This window comes from Emys orbicularis, chromosome 4 (genome assembly GCF_028017835.1).
Source record: "Emys orbicularis isolate rEmyOrb1 chromosome 4, rEmyOrb1.hap1, whole genome shotgun sequence".
In the NCBI taxonomy this organism is placed as follows: Eukaryota; Metazoa; Chordata; order Testudines; family Emydidae; genus Emys; species Emys orbicularis.
In genome coordinates this window covers 39,340,559-39,360,373 of record NC_088686.1, presented here as the reverse complement: position 1 = coordinate 39,360,373, position 19,815 = coordinate 39,340,559, and the positions used below count along the sequence as shown (strand labels likewise).

At 44.2% G+C, this 19,815-nt stretch overlaps 1 protein-coding gene across 1 annotated transcript in view; it reads left to right on the top strand.

Moving 5' to 3' along the window:
- The window catches only part of TSHR (thyroid stimulating hormone receptor), a 237,947-nt gene that overhangs the window by 114,237 nt on the left and 103,895 nt on the right, over positions 1–19,815 (top strand). Inside the window, exon 3 of the mRNA XM_065403505.1 lies at positions 1,339–1,413. Within this exon, the coding sequence (XP_065259577.1) occupies positions 1,339–1,413 (75 nt within the window). The remainder of the gene's footprint in view (positions 1–1,338; positions 1,414–19,815) is intronic.

The window sequence follows — 19,815 nt, the reverse complement described above, 5'->3', positions numbered from 1 at the left end:
GCTATTACAGCTGTTTATAGCCTTTGAAGAGTGAGCAAAAGTGTAGACACCAGCCTGTTTAGACAGGCTGGCTTGCTGGGAATGTCATAGTGTAAATGAGGAACTCTGCAGCCTGGGGAGAAAAAACTCTGGTCAGGAGGAAGAAAGACATGTCTTCACCCAAATGAGGTGATGCCTGAGAAGCCAGGAGCCTAGAGTGGGTGCTGTTGGGGACCCCTGAGGGGGAATATAGGTGCAGTTGCCCTGAACTGTGCCACATGCAACAAAATAAAGTGGCTTCAAAAGTTACTGTTTCTAGCAACATTTTTAAGAGTAAGAAAATATTATAATGCACATGCCATTTTAAAATGAATCCATTCAGTTAATAGTTAAGAGAATAATGTGATTGGAATAATTAAATAAAAATAAATTTAAAAACCCATATTTTCTTGTTGCACATTTACAACGGTTTAGTATTTCCAGGGGTGTAGTCAGAGAAATAGGTGGAAATAACACAAATTCACCCTGGGATTTAATAATACCTATTTTTTATGGTGCACTTTTTATTCATATATCTGAAAGCATTTACAAAGCATTACAATTACTTACAGAGGGGGAAATGGAGATATAAAGAGAAGTGACTTGCAAGATCACCCATTAGGAAGTCAGATGTAGAAATGAGAACAAAATCCAGGGCTCCATGCTTCCAGTCTACTAACCTGCCACTGGAGCACATTGCCTTCTTATCATATCACCTGTGACTGTCATTGGGGGGAAAAAAGTGGAATTAAAAATTCTCTTAAATTCATGCGAGAAAGATATATTCTTTCAATGCTCTTCTGAATGTAGGCTGCCTTTATGGTCTGCTTACGATGTAATTTAAGAGCGTTTGTTGCAGTCACAGCCCACTGTTTCCCTACTCCAGTGTTTCCCAAACTTGGGATGCCGCTTATATAGGGAAAGCCCCTGGCAGGCCGGGCCAGTTTGTTTACCTGCCCCGTCCGCAGGTTCGGCCGATCGCGGCTCCCACTGGCTGTGGTTTGCTGCTCCAGGCCAAGTGGAATTGGGGGAAAGAACCTGAACTGGGGCTTAGTACCCTCAACAAAGTGAACTCCAGTTGCTTCTCTGATGTTTTCTTCATGTCTTTCTGATTTAACTGTATGTGGGGTCTAATCAGAATCAGGCACTTGTGCTTGGCATTGTACAAACATTTACGACATTCCCTTAAGACAAAACAAACAAACTGGGGGCTGAAGAGAATGGGAAGGAACAATAAAACAAGCACGATGAGCACTGGTCACTGCTTACAACCTGTCTTTCTATGTGACGTGTTTCTTTTTCTGTTTTCCTGATGTTTAGCTATATCTCCATAGATGCTACGTTACAAAGGCTGGAGGCCCATTCCTTCTACAATTTAAGTAAAGTCACTCATATGTAAGTATAGTGATAAAATATGTTTACTTCCTTGAGAAACGTGTGGAATAACAGACTCTTTCAATATGTTTAAATTCTGATTCTCTCATATATGGTGCTAAATGTTTAACTACCACTTCTCTCTCTCTTTCTTCCTCCTCCATTCTCTACCCTCATCTTAGGATCTGGGGCAAAAATCTGTCTGCAGATTGGTCCTGCTTTGAGCAGGGGGTTGGACTAGATGACCTCCTGAGGTCCCTTCCAACCCTAATATTCTATGATTCTATGATCTTCTCTGCCTCACAGCATTTTCCTGCTGTACTCCTTTCCCACATCCGTTGCATGGAGCTGTATATTTTTATTCCTCGTTTTTGTTTGCTTGTTGTTTGTATTGCTTCACTTTATTTTTCTTTTCTGTGACCAGTCCTTGTCTTTTTGTAAACAGAGCTCACTGTATGGTGTTTCCTGCTTCTTCTTCTTCTTCGAGTGCTGTTCCTGTGGGTGCTCCACTTCAGGTGACGGTGCGTTCCGGTGCCATTGAGTGGAAATTTTCGGTAGCAGTGATTGGTCAGGCCACACGTGCACAATAGCTGTTTAGCGGCACCATTGGAGTCTCATTTAGCGCACACACGGCCCAACCCCCTCAGTTCCTTCTCAACCATCTTTGGCTGAAGATGGAGCTCAGGGCAATGCGATAGCTTCTTCCCCTGTAGATAGAAAAAAATAGAAATTTAGTTGTTAGGTTTGTTGTAGTTATTAGTTAGGATTAGTTGTTAAAAAAAAAAAAAAAATAGTTTTCTTTCTCCAGTTCCCTGCTCCCTTTGGAGCATCACCCGCAAAAGTTTTCTCTGCTTCCCCGCTCCCTTGGACATGCCATGCTTCCCTGTCTTTAAGAGATGCGGCTCCTGCTGAGAAGCGATGCTGCGGTCACACGGTCTCTCTGCGTGAGATGCCTGAGAGAAACACTCATACAACAGAACTGCATTCATTGTAACATCTTGAAAGCGAGAGCCCGGCGTGACTGGGATCTCCGCCTCAAAATGATCCTCAGAGAGAGATCATTCCAACCGGGGTCAGAAAAGAACCAACAGAAGCCTTCCTCTAAATGCTCACCGATCCAGTCTGAACCGACCAAGAGCACGTTTCTATCCTCTTATGAAAAGAGGAAGCAAGCATCAACCTCTCCTCCGTGGGATCTGCATAAAGAAACAGTCCCCTGCAAGGTTGTTACCATTGGTGCAGATGACCTTGAGAGCCAGTACATATAACTCCCCCGGTATCCGGCACCAGCCATGCCAATGAATCCAAAGCGAAGGGCAAGGAGTCGAGACATAGACAAAGCCATGTCTCCTACATGGGTGCCAACCATGCTGGCACCTGCAACGGATATGGCACCGACCATGCAGCCACCTCTGGTGCCAACCATGACTTTAGCGATGCTGCCTTGCTCAGCACCGACCCCTCGACTGGCACTGACTGACAGCACCGTGATGGGCCCACTGGCCCCGACCAAATCCAGCCACAAGAGGGCTGTGCACCTTCCTGCCACAACTAAACCATCAGCACCACATCCACCGGCACCACAACAATTGCTCCATCAGAAATATATTACTGTTGCATCAGTGCCCCAATCACTTCTTGGCACCGACGGATCACCTGCGAGGAGCGTCTTACACAGCCTACGTCTCCCACAGCACTGCTGATGTCCAAAAACAGTGATAATGAGGACCAGGAAGAAGGAGTGTTCTCCCCACAATGCTCCCCCATGACTCAACACAGACTTGCTGGGGTACACTGAGACCCAAAGGCCAACATGCACAACCACCTTACCCTTGGTATGGATAACCATGGGTGTGTCCCCTCATGGCATTCCCCATGCAGTGGCCACGTGGGACCCATGGGCAGCATACAAATGCATGAACCTCATCACCAACCAGAGGTGAACTTCGGTGTCACCCTTTACCTTCAGTGGCTACAACATCGGTAGTCCCAGAGGAGATGATGGAGGATCCAGAAGAAGAAATAGCCACACATCCTCAGGACCTAACACACAACTCTTCTTCCCCCGATGAGGCCATCATGCCACCTTCACCTACACTGGCAGATGGGTTGGGGGAGGGATCTCAGTGGTTTGAGCATTGGCCTGATAAACACAGGGCTGTGAGTTCAATCCTTGAGGGGGCCATTTAGGGATATGGGGCAAAAATCTGTCTGGGGTTTGGTCCTGCTTTGAGCAGGGGGTTGGACTAGATGACCTCCTGAGATCCCTTCCAATCCTGATATTCTATGATTCTATTACTTCAAACAATTTTTAAATGCATAGCACTTAGCCAGGACATTCACCTAGAGGAGGTCCAGGAAAGTCAACACAAGTTGCTACAAATTTTGCAATCTTCCTCATCCTCCAAATCTGCTCTGCCCATAAATGATGCAGTCCTTGAACCTGCGGAAACAGAGTGGCAGATGCCAGCCACCGTCCCTCCAACATGCAAATGGGAGGCTGACAGAAAATAATATATGCCAGCCAAGGGAATGGACTTTCTTTTTTCCCATCCACAACCAAACTCACTAGTGATCAAGGCAGTGAACCAATTTATCTTTGTCAAAGGAAAGATCCTCCACCTTAATTTGCAGCTCTTTCAGAATACCAACCAGACAATTACAGGAAACACTTTGAGTTTACGTCTGACCTTCCTGAAGACGAGAGCACAATTTAAGACTGTGCTCACTGAAGGGCAACTAGTTGCCGGGACTACTATACAGGCTTCTCTGGATGTGGCCGATACAGCAGCTCACACCACAGCTAGGACTATCGTGATGTGCAGAGCCTCCTGGCTCCTGTTGGCCGGTATTCTGAAAGAGCTGCAAATGAAGGTGGAAGACCTTTCCTTTGACAAAGATAAATTGTTTTCATCGAAAACCGATGAGGTTCTCCATTACATGAAGGGCTGTCAGGCATCTCTTTGCAGACTGAGCATCTAAACACCGCCCACTAAGAGAAAGTGCTACCAACCTTGCCACCATGCCAGGGACACATAGTATAATCGTCTTCAGTCCAGACCGTACGAATCTAGTAGACAGAGAAATAGACCAAGTGGAATTGGGGACAGTGCTCTACATTCATCTGCTGGAAGCGGCGACCAGTACATCCCTCGGCCCGCGCTCTACAGTCATCTGACGTGGAGCACCCACAGGCACAGCACTCGAAGAAGAGAGGGTGACTCACCTTGTGCAGTAATTGAGGTTCTTTGAGATGTGTGTCCCTGTGGGTGCTCCACTACCTATCCTCTTCCCCTCTACTTTGTAGTTCGATACAAGGACTCTACAGTAGAGAAGGAACTGAGGGGGTCAGGGTGTGTGCTACACAAGACTTCAACGGTGTGGCAAGACAGCTACTGTGCATGCGTGGCCCGACCGAGCACACACTCACACTCATGCCCGTCACCCCAATCGGGGTATGGGCCGCCAACCACAGATCTCCAGAGTCCTTTATCCTGGGCCATTTGCTCTAACTGGTTCCAGGTATAGCATAAAAATGGGCTATCAGCCTGAAGGTCGCGTCGCCAGGTGTTTCTTGGACGGCCTCTTTTCCGCTTGCCTTGGGGGTTCCACCGCAATGCCTGTCTAGTGATGTTGGTTGGCTGCTTGCGTAGTGTGTGTCCTATCCAACCCCACCTTCTCCTTCTAATTTCTTCCTCTGCTGGAAGTTGACGGGTCCTCTCCAAGAGGTAGATGTTGCTGATGGTGTCTGGCCAGCGGATCTGGAGAATCCTTCTAAGGCAACTATTTATGAAGGTCTGGATCTTCCAGGTGGTTGTTTTAGTTATCCTCCAGGTTTCAGCTCCATACAATAAGACTGATTTCACGTTGGAGTTGAACAGTCTAATCTTTGTTGCCAAAGACAACTCTCTAGAGTTCCAGATGTTCTTGAGCTGTAAGAAAGCTGCTCTTGCCTTACCGATCCTTGCTTTGATGTCTGCGTCTGTGCCACCCTGTTGGTCGATGATGCTGCCTAGGTAGGTGAAGGACTGCACTTCTTCCAGAGGGCTTCCATTCAGTGTGACTGGGTCATTACTGATGGAGTTAATCTTGAGGATCTTGGTCTTGTCCTTGTGGATGTTGAGGCCAACCTGTGATGACGTGGCTGCCACTACGTTGGTCTTCTCTTGCATCTGCTGTTTGCTATGCGAAAGGAGTGCAAGGTCATCGGCAAAGTCCAGGTCATCAAGCTGGGTCCACAACATCCACTGGATTCCGTTCCTATGCTCATAAGTGGATGTCTTCATAATCCAATCAATGACAAGGAGAGAGCGAAATGGTGACAACAAGCATCCTTGTCTGACTCAGCTTCGCACCTGGAAGCTGTTTGTAAGCTGCCCTCCATGGATCACTCTACAGTGTATGCCATCATATAAGTTCTTAATCAGGTTGACCACCTTTGCTGGGATGCCATAGTACCGAAGGAGCTTCCAGAGAGCCTCTCGATCCATGCTATCGAATGCTTTCTCATAGTCAACAAAAGTGATGTACAACGAGGAGTTCCACTCCATAGACTGCTCGACTATGATGCGGAGCGTTGCTATCTGGTCCGTGCATGATCTATTTTGCCGGAAACCTGCTTGCTCATCTCGTAGCTGTGGATTGACGGCATCCTTCATTCTCTCTAAGAGGACTCGGTTGAAGACCTTCCCTGGCACCGACAGAAGTGTGATTCCTCTGTAGTTGGCACAATTGCTGAGGTCTCCTTTCTTGGGGATTTTAATAAGATATTCCTCTTTCCAGTCTGCTGGAATCACTTCTTCCCATATCTTCTCAAAGAGGGGGTACAGCATTTCCACTGAAACATCCAGATCTACTTTCAGGGCCTCTGCTGGAATATCGTCAGGTCCAGCCGCCTTCCTATTCTTCATCATAGTGATGGCTTTTCTGATCTCATCTCTGGTTGGTCTGTCACAATTGATTGGAAGGTCTTCGTTGGTGCCAGGATGTACTGTGATCTGAAGTGGAGCACCCACAGGGACGCACATCTTGAAGAACCTCAGTTACTGCACAAAATGAGTAACCCTCTCTTAGCTTTTCCCACATACTCTTATCCCTGTTCTTGTCTTTCAAATTGTCAACTTTCTTTTTCACAGTAAGTCTCCTTTTCATCTTTCCCTCTGCACTTTTCCTTCACTTTTTCAACTCCTTTTTCCCTGTTTCTCTTTTATTTTAACTTATTTTAACATAGTGTGAGGTAATTTTTTTTTTGCTTAATTTATTTTTCCTTATTTTAACAATAATTTCCTTACTCTAAATAGGCTGTTTATAGAAAAACAACTTGCTTACATGTGATGCTGATTCAGAGAGGGTTAAGTAACCAGCAGGCTAGGTGACCTGAAAGCAACCCTTAAGAACATATTAGAAGAGTATTGAAATGGTAAACAGGGCCATTCCTTGTAGATAGTTATCAAAGCCTTGTTAAGTACTAGAACCCTTGATATGTAGGCTTATATTTGTAAGCAGGGTCTGAATGAGCTCTCCCCTAACAGCTAGCTGGGAGGGGGAGAGACTTCAGGAGCAAACTGTATTTACATGAACATGCCTACTCTGCCTAGATATCCAGCTGATAGAGTTGTGTTGCTCAAAGTGATCAATTTTGTCTGGTGTTGGGTTACAAATCATTTTAGTACTGAATGCAGGGGTAGTGAAATGTTGTTATTCATACCATTGATTACTATGGGAAAAGCAGTTTCGATTCATAATGTTTCGACTTACAACGTAATTCTGAGGAACAAATTCTGTCGTAAGTCCGAGGACTCCTTGTATTGTTGAAAATGAACCCCTAGATATTGAACCCAGCCCTGGTTGCTGCCGGCTTCACGTGGAAGAAGGGTTACATATTGTTATATGTAAGGATAGATACAAATTGTATTTGTGTTCAATAATTTTATCTTGTTAGAAGTTTAACAATGTGATCTAATTAGTTTGTAAACTTCTGTTCCTGTCTATAATGGTTCATTATTGTATTCTATTGATTCAAAGATCACAGGGGATATTATCATTTAGATGGAACTTGTGGTGTAATAATATTATCTTCATTTCTCTTTGAAATTTTGACTCCACATAGTAAAACTACCTGTGAGCTGTTTGACGGTTAATTGTCTTATGCTAATGAATACAACTAGTTACCAGAGTATGCAGAGGAAATTGAGATTAGAATCAAAGCAACTGTATACATTGCCTACTCTTCAGCCAAGGAAGGCCTGCGGTGATGGCGACTGGCTTCAAGCTATAAAGGAAGTTTTGGGCCTGATCCTTGATATATCAGATCTCCTTAAATCTCCTGGGAAAGTCTAAACCCACAAGACTGAAGTCTCCAGGTCTACTCTGGATTAACACTGTAATTCCCATGTAAGAAATTGAACAAACTCTGCACTTGGACCTTTTAATTTGAATCCAGAAGGATTTTTACAAATCAGCAGCCTCACCATTTCTGCCATGAAACTGACCTAAGAACTTCATTCATATTTGTATGTATAATGATCTTTAACCATAGCAACTCTTTTTTTCTTTTTATTGATAAATCTTAGATTTGGTTAATAAGGATTGACTGTAAGCATATATTTGGACAAAATCTGAAATATTCATTGACCTGGTGGGTAATGTGTCTGATTTCTTGAGATTCGTAGAACTTTATAGATGGTGAATAAGGTTTTTAGTAACCCTCACTATATTAGACTTGGCTGTCTGGGTGGGAGCCAAAGGCTGGATTGCTTAAAGGGGACTGTATTTGGCTACAGAAGCTGTTTGGTTACTGGCTTAGTGAAATCTAATTATTGAATAAAACAATTTTTGGGGATCATTCTTTGCAGTTTGCCCTGAATAAGCATTCTCAGTGTAGCCCCTCCGGCACCATGGTCACACATTTCTTATTTTTCTTTTACAAGTTAGGTAAGATTTTTTAAATAATCTTAACCTGTGTTATCCTTGCAAGCATGAGTAACTGTTAATTATAAGCTCTTGTAGCGCTTTTCACCCCTAGATCTCAAAGGGATGTGACCTACTCAAGGTCACCCATAAGCCAGTGACAGAGCTGAGAATAGAACTCAGGTCTCCAGTTTAGTGCAGTATTCCCTGAGTCACACTGCCAAAATAGTGGTACAGCTTCCTTAAAAGGTTTTGCTATGGTTTTGCTATCTTCAGTTAATATAAAATTCATCCCCCTGCAGACAACATCTCAAGGCCTTTGTTTTTCTATCTTCCGCCCTCCCATTCCATGGTTGTTAGTTTTTTTCTTAATACTAATGCACTTTAATAGCAATGTTTACAGGCAGAATATTTTCTAAGCTGTGAATAGGGCTGTCAGCCCCAGGGACCACAGATAGAAGTTATCCACTTGATTGAATTGTGGTTAGCAGATAAGATCTTGTTGCACCATCTTGCCCACCTTCATCTCCTTGGCCATAGCAAGACTTTTCCATACAGTGTATAATTTTCCAGTGCTTTGTCTAGTCCCATTTTAAATGACTCAGTGGGATTTCCATTGTTTCCCTGAGGTGAGCGTAGGTGAGAGGAAGCTTGAAGGAGAAATTGAGGGTTTTCATTACTGCTGCTGTCAAGTCGCTGCCACTCCTGGACGTGACTGTTCTTTATTGGCTTCTGTGAAGTAGCAAATAGGAAGAAGATTCCTTTTTGAATTTTGATTTCTGACACAAAGATTGTTTAACTCTCCTCAATATAAGCCCTTGAATGTAAATAGCTCTCCCATAGAATGTAGATCACATACACAATATTTGTTTAACAATGAATGTTCTAAGTTTTTAGTCTGGGTTAAGGTGTCAGCTGCATCTGCAGGGAGAAAAGCATGGTCAGAGAACAAGACTAGGAACCATGAGTACCAGAGTCCTAATGTCACCTGTGGCAACAATTCATCATGTAGCCTTGGGAAAGTCAAGTATGCCATGCCTCAGTTTCCCATTTGTAAAATGGAAGGACAGCTTTCTGTTAATGTCACTAAAAAGGGCTTTCTAGTGCTGAAGAGTGTACTTAGCATAGAGTTTTTAGACAGTTAAGAACTAAGGAACACTAATATAATTTAATCACAGAATTTTGGAAAGTACTAACATGCAAGACAGCTGGAGAATTAGGCACCTTCATGTGATCTAATGGAAGGCTGTTTATAAATGTGACTGTTTTCCTGAATTCTCTCCAGAAGTCCTCAGATTTGTTAATGCTAGTTACAGCTGTTGTTTTTTGTTTAATTACTCTCCAAAGTGCAAGATTAGTCAAGGTATAAGTGCATCCTTTGTGCTATGTGTTTATTTTATGCTCTGCCTTTATATAATGTTTTTAAAGTATTAGTACTAAAATAACATTGGGTGGTGTTTATCATAGTGTATTTAAAGGCTGGTTGAAGTTACTGTAACATTTTGAAAAGGAGCCATTTCATAGAAGACTGTCCAGTTTTTATGTACATGATCTCTCTACTCTTTAAACTACAGTAGAACCTCAGAGTTATGGACACCTTGGGAATGGAGGTTGTCCATAAGGTGGTGGTAAAAAACAGTGCATCCCCTTCCCGACCAGAGGTGGGGGGTAAAAGCAGTGCATCCCCCTCCTGACGGGGGTGGGGGGAAGGGGTGAAAGCAGTGCAGACCCCAGCACTGTTCCTGCTCTGCTGGCTCCAGCTGTCTTGGGCTGGCAGCCCCAGCATCTTGCTGTAAGTGGCTGCCCCGCATGTGGGGGTGGGGGAGTTGGGACAGGCAACCCAGATGTGCCTATCTTTAAGATGCAATACAGGCACAGTACAGTATTTGCTTTTATGTTTGTTTGTTTTGTTTTTTCTCTGCTACTGCCTGATTGGTTACTTCCGGTTTCACAGGGTGTCCGGTTGATCGGTCAGTCCATAACTCTGGTGTTCTTGTCTTTGAGGTTCTACTATCTATCTATCTATCTAATCTGGTTTATATATACTGTATCGTTTTGAAAATACATTTGTCTACAAAAAAAATGAAAATTTAGTGTTCATAGAAGAGAATAACTAATTGCTTTAACTTGAGCCAAGTGTCATGTAGATATGAACTATGCAACCCTTCTACCTAGCAACTCTGTCAGAGCACCTCACTTGGCTTGCGGCATTCAGTTTCTGTCCCCTGTTCAGTTCTGCCAATGTGCAGCCTCAGTCCTGACTTCAGATATCTGCAGCAGTCCTGCGTCCTACATGCAATGCTTGCCCACTGCTTCGAAGAGTGCTCTTTGGAATGTAAACCTTACCTCTGTGAGCCTGATTCTGAGAGTGCTGAGCAAATTGAAGATGCTCATCGCCTGTTACGTATGGTGGGCCTGATCCTGTTCTGATTAAAATCAGAGGAGAAAAAGGCACTTTTGAAAATCCCACTAGGTGCCTATCTGCATCTTTAGGAACCTAAATACCTTCTAAAAATGGTAATATACAGGCCAACATGCATATTAGTGCCCTCTAAATGATGATATGAGGACTACTCAAATTCCAATATTTCACAGGCTCCAACATTGGTAAAGCTAGAGGAGATTTCCTTTAGGTTAAATAGCAGGTGTCTGTGCTTTTTGGAGGAGGAAGATCGTTTTGTTCTCCCCCTGTGACTGTGAAATTCTGAATGACCTTTGTGTGTAGCACAGTGACCATTGTTTACTTCCTAGACGGAACTGAATTTTTCTCTCTTTTGCATAGTCTAGTGTATAGGGCCCTGGATCTGCGAGTCAAGAAACCTGGTTTCTCTTCCCACTTCTGCCACTGACCTGCAGATATAACTTTGGGCAAATCACTAACTTTCTATTCCTATTTCCTCTTCAACCCTTTGTCTGTCTTATTTATCTCTAGACTAAACTTTTTCAGGGGCAGGAACTGTCTCCTACTATGAATTTGTACAGTGCCTAGCACAGTGGGTTCCTGATCTCTGTTGAGGCCTCTAGGTGCTAGTGTAATACAAATGTCGTCTTTGAGGAATGTCCCTGTGGGTGCTCCACTTTAGGTGTCTTGGCGCCCTGCACTTGTAATCAGAGATTTGTAGCCATCTTGCGCCACTCTGAGTGGTTACATAGTGGTGCACAGCCAACTGTCCCCCAGTTCCTTCTCTACTGCCTTTGGCTTGAGACAGCAGTGCACCCTCTCTTACCTCAGATAAGATTATTAGTTTGTAGTTGTTTCTGATGGTGTTATCTTAGTTTTAGTTAGCTACCCTATTCCTTTGTCCTTTATATTTTATATTCTATATTTTACTTTATTTTTTCTTTAAAAAAATTATGTATCCTTCCCTTTCCTCTTTACCCTTGCCTCCTTCTCCCTGGCAGGTACTCAACTATTGCCTCAGGGGGGGAAAAAAGAAGAAAATGAGAGAGTAAAAAGAAAGAAAAATGGGGTTATCCCTGTTCTTTCTCCAAAGGACTTGCTCTCTCAGGCATGCCAGGCTCACCTGGCTTTAAACACTGCCTGACTTGCAGACTTTCCATACCGGTCTTCGACAGCCACACATAGTGTGTCCGCTGCCTTAGCGAGACACACATTACCCAAAAGTGTCCACACTGCAGAAAAATGACTGCCAGGACAAGGAAGGCCAGGGATCTCCAATTGAAGGCCCTGATGATGGAGAAATCCCTCAGACCAACCTCTGACCCCGAGTCCAGGATGCCTCCGGGCCAACGGTCGCCAGCAGTCGCATCTGATAGGGGATCTACTTCAACAACAGCTGCTAAGGAGCCTGCTCCTAGGAAGGCTACCAAAAAGTGGTCACACTCATCCCCACAACGAGAATCACCTAAAAGAAAGCGATCTCCAAATGAGAAATCTGCCCCTTTACCGACAGCACCGAGAGCGCCAGACAATAGGGGACTGGGAACGTCTGATCCAGGGATGTCCTGAGGAGATAAAGACCCTGTGTGGGCAAGCTCTAATGGAGGTGCACACAGTAAAGTCAAACCTCCCAGCTCCCGCAACTACGGAGCTGAAGAAACCCTCGGTACCAAGCACTACAATGGCGCCACCTGCTGTACCTATACAGCTCTGCTCCAAGTCATTGGCACCGACAACTCTGACCCTAATTCCTAGTCAGTGCATGATGCCATCCCTGGCATTGAGCCTCACGGTTCCGCAGCAATTCATGAGGCATGCAAACCTGATAGTGGCCTCAACACCTGGAACTCCCCTATTTGGTACCGATGGTACCCCAGCGAGATAGGGACCAACCCTGGTAACCACTCCCTGTGGATCAGCCCCTCCCCTCTCCAGTGATGAGGAGGAAGAAGAGGATGAGGAAGTAATATACACTCCTTGCCACTCCTCACCTAAACCTGGACCCTGTCAGCACCAAACATCTAGAGACATGTGGGGCTGGTATGGGCAACCATGGGCACTGCCTAGGGTGACTAGACAGCAAATGTGAAAAATCAGGACGGGGGTGGAGGGTAATAGGAGCCTATATAAGAAAAAGACCCAAAAATCAGGACTGTCCCTATAAAATCGGGACATCTGGTCACCCTAGCACTGCCTCCTATACCCTTCCCACCCAGTTGGCTATACTGGGATTCCTGGGCAATGTCTGGGGCCAAAACCTCAAGCCCTCTAACCCACCAAGGTCCAGAACAACACTAAATATCCATCAAATGTCCAAGCACCCTCAGAGACACAGGAGGAAGAGACAGAGGAGCCTGAGGACACAGCTGAAGGTGACACTCTGCTGCCCACTCATATCTCATCTTCTTCACTGGATGAAACGATAATGCCATCACCCCCCACTGCAGGGGATGATTTCAGATCTTTTCAAGACCTCTTCAAAAGGGTAGCTGAATCTCTGGACATTTTGCTAGTACAGCTACCGGAGACCCAACACAAGCTCATGGACATACTACAGGCATCCCCAACTGCAAAGATAGCTCTGCCAATTAATAATACCATTATGGACCCTGCAAAAATAATCTGGCAGACACTTGTCACAGCACTTCTCTCCTGTAAGAGGTCTGACAAAAAGTATTATGTGACAGCAAAAGGGGCTGAGTTTTTTTTCACCTACCCTGCACCAAACTTGCTGGTGGTGGATGCGATCAACCAAAGGGGAAAACAATAGCAGTCCAGAACGACCCCATATGATAAGGATGGGAAAAGGTTAGACCTTTTCGGATGGAAAGTCTACTCCTCTGCCACATTCCAATTCCGCATAGCCAATTATTCGGCCCTACTGGCAAAATACACACACACACACACAATCTGTTTAACAAAATGTTGGAATTTACTGAAAGTTTACCTGATGACATCCATGACAAAAAGGAACAATATAAGGCAAATATCTCTGAGGGGGTCTCTGATTGTCAGGATGGCCCTACAGGCCTCTTTTGACTCTGCAGACACGACAGCACGGTCCATTGCTACATCTGTGATCATGCGCCGTGCATCCTGGCTCCACCTCTCCAGGTTCCCCAGGGAGATCCAAGCCACTGTGGAAGACTTACCCTTTGAGGGTCAAAAATTTTTTGCTGACAAAACCAATGTGTCCTTACACAGTTTAAAGGACTCCCAGGTGGCCTTAAAAACCCTGGGCATCTATGTACCTGCAAACAAAAAGGAACAAGGCAGGTTTTACAACCAGAGATTCCAGGCTGCCCCATACTCTCAGCCCCAAAGACAGTATAGCCAATTACGTAAACAAAGACAGACCCAACATAAGCAGAACCAAGATCAGCCTTCGATGTCTCAAAAATAATGGGTGGAGACCCATCCTGGATTTATGAAAACTCAACACGTTTTAAGAACACAACATTTCAAAATGCTGACTCTATCCACAATAATTCCATCATTAGAGAAAGAAGATTGGCTCTTGGCCTTCAACCTCCAGGATACTTATTTTGATATTACCATTCACTCGGTGCACAGAAGATTCCTGAGATTCACCCTAGGGAATCAGCATTTCCAATACAGAATGCTACCCTTCGGTCTGTCAACTGCCCCAAGGTTCTTTCTGTAGTTGCAGCTCACCTCTGCAGACAAGGAGTGATATTTCCATACTTGGACAACTGCCTTATAAGGGCACCAACACAGTAAGGAGTGATAAATGCCATGCAGATCACGATAACCCTGTTCACGGACCTCGGGTTACAAATAAATGTACAGAAGTCCATGCTGGTTCCTGTCCAACAATTGGAATTCATAGACTGTCTCACAGTTACCCCAACAACTCTTCCTCACTGTAGTCGACCTAATTTCAACAGTGATGGACAGCCCACAAACATCTGCCAGAACATGTTTACAACTCTTGGGGCATATGGCTACAACGTTTGTCATAAAATATGCCAGGCTCCACATGAGATGCTTACAGGCCTGGCTTCAAACTGTGTATATAGCACACAGACATTCTCTCAACAGATACCTCACAATGCCCCGCAGGGTAAAAGACTCGCTAATATGGTGAACATAGAATGTCTGCTCGGGAATCCCTTTCCAACAATGACAATCACGACAGACGCCTTTCTAGTTGGTTGCAGGGGCACATTTATGCGACAATATTATCCAGGGCCATTGATCCCCAGGAGAGTGCAACCTGCACATAAAGTTATTGGAGCTAAGGGCAGTCCAAAATGCATGCAAGCACTTTCTCTCTTTAATCAAGAACAATGCCATCAAGATCCTTATGGACAATATAGCATGTATGTGCTATATAAATCGCCAAGGGGGAGCACGATCAGACCTTCTGTGTGCAGAAGCAGTATGTCTCTGAATTTGGTGCATCACCAATAACATAGAGATATCAGCATCCCATCTGCCGGGATGTCAGAACACAACAGTGGACCAACTAAGCAGGGATTTCTTACAAACCCTTGAGTGAGAGATGGAGTGTCATGCCGATCCTCTGGAGTAGAGAAGGGATTGGGGGATGGTTGGCTGTGCACTGCTATGTAAGCGCTCTGAGCATTGTGAGACGGCTATGGCGCGTGAGCAGCCAACTGGGCACTGCTACTACAAATCTCTGATAAGCGCAGGGTGCCAAGAAACCTAAAGTGGAGCACCCATAGGGACACCCATCTCGAAGAACCGCAGTTACTGCACAAGGTGAGTAACCTTCTCATATTTCAGTCCATATTATATATTCAAAATACACCTCTTTCCTAATCCTAGCCCTGGAAACTATTAATCAATCCAGAGAAATAGTACAGCAGGAGCAGTAAGCTTTCTCACACTTCCCCCTTGTTCATTGCAGTACATGCACTGATTTCCTTCCCCAAACTCCCTATTCCTTTCCTTGATCAGTGTGATCACTAACTCTTCCATCTGTCAGTTTACACATTTTATTCCCAAACTAATTAGTTTTTTACTCGCCTTTCATAGATTCATAGATTCTAGGACTGGAAGGGACCTTGAGAGGTCATCGAGTCCAGTCCCCTGCCCTCATGGCAGGACCAAATACTGTCTAGACCATCCCTGATAGACAGTTATCTAACCTACTCTTAAATATCTCCAGAGATGGAGATTACACAACCTCCCTAGGCAATTTATTCCAATGTTTAACCACCCTGACAGTTAAGAACTTTTTCCTAATGTCCAACCTAAACCTCCCTTGCTGCAGTTTAAGCCCATAGAACAAGAAAGCAATCCTTAGAGGCTAAGATGAACAAGTTTTCTCCCTCCTCCTTATGACACCCTTTTAGATACCTGAAAACTGCTATCATGTCCCCTCTCAGTCTTCTCTTTTCCAAACTAAACAAACCCAATTCTTTCAGCCTTCCTTCATAGGTCATGTTCTTTGGTCAACTGCATTAGCCTTCTGCTGGCCCAGTCCCCTAACTAATCAGACACCAACTGAATCTCATTCCATTATTCCTCGGCTTCCAAGTTTAGTATCATTTGCAGTCTTGGAGATTATTTTTCAATACCCTCATCCAATCATTTATACAGAATGTTATGAATAGCAGCATGCCAAAAACTGGCCCTCTGTGGCATCCAATTCAGAATTCCTTTTCTAGCTGAAATCTGTACATCTGTGACTATCTTTCATTTCTTGAGTCTTTTTGGTCCACGACAAAATCACATGTAGCCAAGAAGCTCAAAGGGTCAAGCAGAACTGTAGGTAATGATAGAAAACACACCAGTTGGTGGATCCCGATGTTAGCACCTAAGGATGATTTTACTAATGATATCTTGAATGTGCATATCGCATCTGGGATGATTAAGAAATGCATTCCACTGATGGGTATGCAATTACTACATCGTTAACAAAAAAAGATCTAAGAGAGAGGCCAGAGAGTAATAGCATTTAAAAGAATTTTTAAAAAAAGTTTGTCATAGAAACAGTGTTGTTTAAAAATGGTTTAAAGGATCAAACATAATTTAAACAGAGGACTGTAATTTTAGCAATCTAGTTGCTGACAACATAAACCTACCAGATCCAAGTGCACTGAGGGCCAAATTCTGGCCTCTCTGCAAACAATGAGTAAACAGGCTAGGAGAAAAGTTCTACCGGGAAAAGTGGAGTTGCAGCAGGACAGCTTCATGGCTGCAGTAGCCACCAAAATAGTTGAAGTCTTGGCCAATGGATCTATATTATTGCAGGTCTAATGTCCCTGTTTCATTCCCTCTCTACTTCCCATATCAGCCTGTGAACTATGATTCAAGGAGCCTGTGATGGGTTGGACCCCTTAAGGTGCCACCTGATATGCTGAGATACCACTGAGCCCGCCTGTTATGCCAGCCTGAGCACCCTTTTTACCTGTCTTGCTGAGCCAGTCTATTAAGCCTCCTCCAGAACAAAACAGACACTGAGATCAGTTCTGGAAAGGCTCAGCTTAAGGGACTTGCCCCAGCACTCCGGTGTCCACCTCCCATGGAGTGCAGACCCAAAGGTATATTATGAAATCCACCTCCTCCCTCAATGTGGAGGAATGTATGCACAGCCTCTAATATCCCTTCTCCTCCATTACGAATTGCACAAACTGGGTTATATTATAAATAAGTTTATGAACTACAAAAGGTAGTGTGACGGGTTTGATCAGAGACCCCCTTGGTACTGCCACCTGATGTGCCAAGACTACCTCTGGGCCCATTTTCCTTGCAGCTTGGGACTTCAGTACCCTGTCTTGTTGAGCCAGACACGCTAGCCTGCTGCAAACACAGACCCAGGTCTGAATCATGTCCCCCAAAAGCGGAAGACTTAACTGAAAATGGCTTAGAAAGTGCTCCTGTCTCTAGCACCCAGATACCCAGATCCCAATGGGATCCAAACCCCAAATAAATCTGTTTTACTCTGTATAAAGCTTATACAGGGTAAACTCATAAATTGTCAGCCCTTTATAACACTGATAGAGAGATATGCATAGCTGTTTGCTCCCCCAGGAATTAATTACTTACTCTGGGTTAATTTATAAGCAAAAAGTTATTTTATTAAGTATAAAAAGTAGGGTTTAAGTGGTTCCAAGTAATAACAGACAGAACAAAGTAAGTTACCAAGCAAAATAAAACAAACATCTAAGGCAAGTCTAAGCCTAATACAGTAGAAAACTGAATGCAGCTAAATCTCACCCTCAGATGTTCCAATAAGCTTCTTTCACAGACTAGACTCCTTCCTAGTCTGGGTCCAGCAATCAGTCACACCCCCGTAGTTACTGTCCTTTGTTTCAGTTTCTTTCAGGCATCACTTTGGGGTGGAGAGGCCATCTCTTAAGCCAGCTGAAGACAAAATAGAGGGGTTTTCCAGGGCCTTTTATATTCTCTCTCTTGTGGGTGGAAACCCCTTTGTTCTTCTGTGCAAAGTCACAGCAACAAGATGGAGTTTGTAGCCACTAAGCAAGTCACGTCTATGAATGATTCAGCTTTGTGCAGGCTGATGCCATTGTTTTCATGTTAGTTTGAATGTTCCCAGGAAAGCTCAGATGTGGATTGGCGTCCCCCAAAGTCCATTGTCAGTTAAGTGTTTCTTGATTGGGCACTTACTGTGACTAGTCCTTTCTCAAGAAGCTGACCAAATGCTTTACTGAGGCTACTTAGAATCACACATATTGAGATACAAGTACATAGCCAATATTCATAACTTCAAATACAAAAATGATACACACATATAGACAGCATAATCATAACCAGCAAACTACAGCCTTTCCACTTGACACCCCACTTGCCCTCCTCTGCACAAGACCTGGTGTAGCCATAGGACCCTGATTGCAACAATGATCTATATGGCACAGTTCATGTCAATAACATCACAGGTGGATTTTAAGTGACTATAAGAGAGAGACTGAACAAAGCAGATTACTAAGCAAATAAAACAAAACATGCAAGCTAAGCTTGTTTCACTAAAGAAATTGGTTACAAATAGTAATTTCTCACCCTAAATATTGTTTCAGGCAGATTACAGGAAGTCTTGAAAGGCAGCTGCACTGGTGTCCAGCTTGAGACCTCAGTTATTATTATTCACAAGCTAGATGCCCTTCCAGCTTGGGCTCACCCCTTCTCCCCACAGTTCAGTTCTTGCTTCCAGGTGTTTTTCAGTGTCTCTTTGGGTGGGGAGGCAGAGGAGAACCTCAATGATGTCACTCCCCTGCCTTATATAGTTCTTGTGTATGGCGGGAACCCTTTGTTTCCCAGTGGGAGAACACTGGCCTTCCAAGGGGTGGGTCCAGTACCAGGTGACTCAGACCCATGTCTCTGCAGGGCTGTGGCATCCATTACTCGTAGGCTGAGTGGAGCATCCACAGGAAGACTAAGCTTTTTCACAGTCCATTGCCTTTGCTAATGGGCCATTAGCCCTATCTGACCTTTCCATTGTTGTACTTGAAGGGCTAGTTGCGGGTGACACCCAAAGTAACACTTTTGAAATACAGATACATAGTCAATATTCCTAACTTCAGATACAGAAATATACGGGCGTACAAATTGGATAATCACATTCAGAAAATCATAACCTTTCCAATGTTATCTTACATGAGCCACCTTGCATAAAAAGAACAGGAGTACTTGTGGCACCTTAGAGACTAACAAATTTATTAGAGCATAAGCTTTCGTGGGCTACAACCCACTTCTTCGGATGCATAAAGTATATCTCCATGTCATATTCATATCATAAGCATATTTTCATAAATAATATGGAGTGAAATGTCAGAGCCCCCACAGAGCTGTCTTTGGATACACAAAACAAGAGGTGCATAACCCATGCATGGGATTCGTATTTCCTCTCCCTCCCACTATTGAACTGGACAACTGCTCTTGAACATGGATATTGCTGTTTGTGGTTCAATATGTAGCATGGACGGGCCCTGAGAACTGACACTCTCAGACGAGTCTCGCTTCTCTAGTGCGAGATAAGGACTGCATTGGTTCCAATCATAATCTTTGTCCACTGCAACTCTGTTCTCACTTTGTGTGCATAAGATCATTCACATCAATGGTATTAAGTATCAGAGGGGTAGCCGAGTTAGTCTGTATCCACAAAA